Here is a 2,755-nt window from a genome sequence, read left to right as displayed (position 1 = left end):
AGTCTAACATTGACTAAATTGTTTATTAGGTTATAAAACAGTAAAGCAACAGGAAAGCTGATGTAGATTAACAGGACGTAGTGACTGCTTCCTGAAGCTGCAGGGCGTCGAGCGCTTCGTCTTTCACGCTCGGGTCACATGTTGCTGCTGAAGAAGCGTCTAAAGGGAAGATTCACAAACTTCAGGTTCAGAGAAGGATCGGAGACGATTCTGAGGATCAGTTATGTTTTTCGGCCGCCTGACGGGTTCGACATGTTCAGTTTCACATCCTGAAGTTTTCCCTGAGGTGATGCGATTGGCTGATCCGTGAGCGTGTAAGGAGCGTGAATCTTTGTCTTTAACTTCCTGTCAGCTGCGTTCTGATGTTTCTCATGTAAATGACTGTACAGACAATAATCACATGTAAACTGATCATTTAGAGATTAAACAGCTGATGCAGAACCTGAAGTCTCTCCTCATTGGTCTGAAACGCATCAAGTCAGTTTCACCTGCAGGGTTCAGCCACTGGAGGGCGGCGGTGAGTCGCCGAGCTGCTCCGTCAGCTGCAGGGAGTCAAACTGGTGCCACGTGTTCAGTTCAGAAAACTCTGAAATCTGAGCGGTCAGAAAGTCTAATTCACTCGCCTGTCAGCCATGATGTCATCGTGATGTCATCGGTCTGTCAGCGTGAACTGATGAAGACCCGATCAGGATCGAGGTCCTGGTTTCTCTGTGAGCGGCCGACAGGAAACGGAAGCTGCAGGTGTTTCTTACCTGAACACATCGAGCCGACGAGAAGAAGAACAGTCTCCGTCTCACCTGTCTGTCCGTCCATCTACGTCTCACCTGTCTGTCGGTCTGTCCGTCTACGTCTCACCTGTCTGTGCGTCCATCTGCCGTCTCACCTGTCTGTCCGTCTGTCCGTCTCACCTGTCTGTCCGTCCATCTACGTCTCATCTGTCTGTCCGTCTACGTCTCACCTGTCTGTGCGTTCGTCCATCCACGTCTCACCTGTCTGTCCGTCTGTCCGTCTCACCTGTCTGTCCGTCTACGTCTCACCTGTCTGTGCGTTCGTCCGTCTATGTCTCACCTGTCTGTCCGTCTACGTCTCACCTGTCTGTGCGTTCGTCCGTCAACGTCTCACCTGTCTGTGTGTCCGTCCGTCCACATCTCACCTGTCTGTCCGTCTACGTCTCATCTGTCTGTCCGTCTACGTCTCACCTGCCTGTGCGTCCGTTTGTCTACCGTCTCACCTGTCCGTGCGTCCATCTACTGTCTCATCTGTCCGTCCGTCCTCTCCTGCAGCAGCAACAACAGGATCGATCTTCTCTCGCATCACGTGAACTCGTTCAGACATCTAAAACTCTGACAGCGAGCAGCTCTTCACTCCACAAAGATACCTGCTGGTTTGTGTGACGGCAGCCCGACGTCAGCTCCGGCCTCCTATTCGCTAAATACAGAGCGCCGTACAAAACAGGAAGTGATGTTCGGGACCACGACAGACTGCAGCGTCACTCTGATCTGTGACATCACAGAAGAACGAACGTGATTTATTTCACTGATCAGAAACAACCCACAGATATATTGATCTATGACGCTAACAGGTTAGGTGAGGATTAGCTGCTAGTTCAGGTAACACCAGCTCCCAGATCAGATCAGCAGGACTCTGATCACAGTTTGTTGTCTTAAACAGGTCAAATATTACAGTCCACGTCAGCTGATCACTGCAGCATCAGTTCTGTGTGACACCGTTAGACCTGAACAGCAGGGGCGCCGCTCACTTCAGTTTCCCTGCAGGTACTGAACAGAAAAGGCCTCCAGCTGAGTCTCCAGCTCCGTGGCTCTGTTCCTGAAGCAGAGAGGAAACTTTAGTTCAACTGGATTCATCCGGTTCAGTCAAGCTTCCAGTAAGAAACACAGGAAGTTGTTTTTTCTTTACATTCTTTATAAGTGTTCACTACATTTATTTAACAGCATTAGTGACTTTACAGGGAGCGTTTTGTTTTCACAGGACATGTTTTATGTGTGATTCAGTGTATTTATGGTGGAATTAAAGAAAACTGGTTGTTAAGTCTGACACCTTCCCCCACCTGAAGGCCTTGGACCTCCTCTGGATGTTCTCCAGTCTCTGGATCCTGAAGCTCAGCTGCCGGATGTTTCCCTCCAGCTCAGCTTCACTCAGATCGACTCTCTGAGTCAGACGGCTGAATGTGGACGACAGCTCCCTCAAACACAAACACAACAGGCCAGTTTTAGTTTCACACTCAGCAGGTGTTCGCTCGCTCACTCAGTTTGTGTCGGGGGGGGGGGGGGGGGGGGGGTGTCTTACTTGTACACCTGCTGGCTGCAGGCGGAGCTGCAGACGGGGATGACGGCTCTCAGGCGGTGGGTGGCATGCTCCACAAACTGCTGCTTCAGAACGCGCTCTCTGCTGGCGTCGGTCCAGGTGAGTTTCTCGTACAGGTAGAGGAGACCGTACAGAGAGATGGAAAGAGCGATGAGACGCCAGCCCACCGAACGCCACACCTGAGACACAAACACGTCACGCCTTAGAAACAAACACGCCATGCCTGAGACACCGACACGTCACGCCTTAGAAACAAACACGCCACGCCGCAGACACCAACACGTCACAGACACCAACACGCCTCAGACACCAACACGTCACAGACACCAACACGCCTGAGACACCAACACGCCACAGACACCAACACGCCACAGACACCAACACGCCACAGACACCAACACGCCTGAGACACCAACACGTCACAGACACC

General features: G+C 51.5%; 1 protein-coding gene across 1 annotated transcript; it reads right to left on the bottom strand.

The window, feature by feature from the left end:
- Positions 1–1,747: 1,747 nt before the first annotated feature.
- Positions 1,748–2,546, bottom strand: LOC119888058 (mitofusin-1-like). The gene is made up of 3 exons (XM_038698508.1): positions 2,308–2,546; positions 2,069–2,203; positions 1,748–1,827 (listed from the first exon to the last, which is right to left on the bottom strand). The coding sequence occupies exons 1-3, from the start codon at positions 2,544–2,546 to the stop codon at positions 1,761–1,763; spliced, it is 441 nt and encodes a 146-aa protein (XP_038554436.1). The 3' UTR covers positions 1,748–1,760.
- Between the last annotated feature and the right edge of the window lie 209 nt (positions 2,547–2,755).

Source organism: Micropterus salmoides, unplaced genomic scaffold, assembly GCF_014851395.1.
Source record: "Micropterus salmoides isolate LMB-PRFRI ecotype aquatic unplaced genomic scaffold, ASM1485139v1 Ms_hic_scaffold_4680, whole genome shotgun sequence".
Classification (NCBI taxonomy): domain Eukaryota; kingdom Metazoa; phylum Chordata; class Actinopteri; order Centrarchiformes; family Centrarchidae; genus Micropterus; species Micropterus salmoides.
Note: the sequence above shows the minus strand (reverse complement) of the source record. Positions and strands in the feature narration are given on the sequence as shown.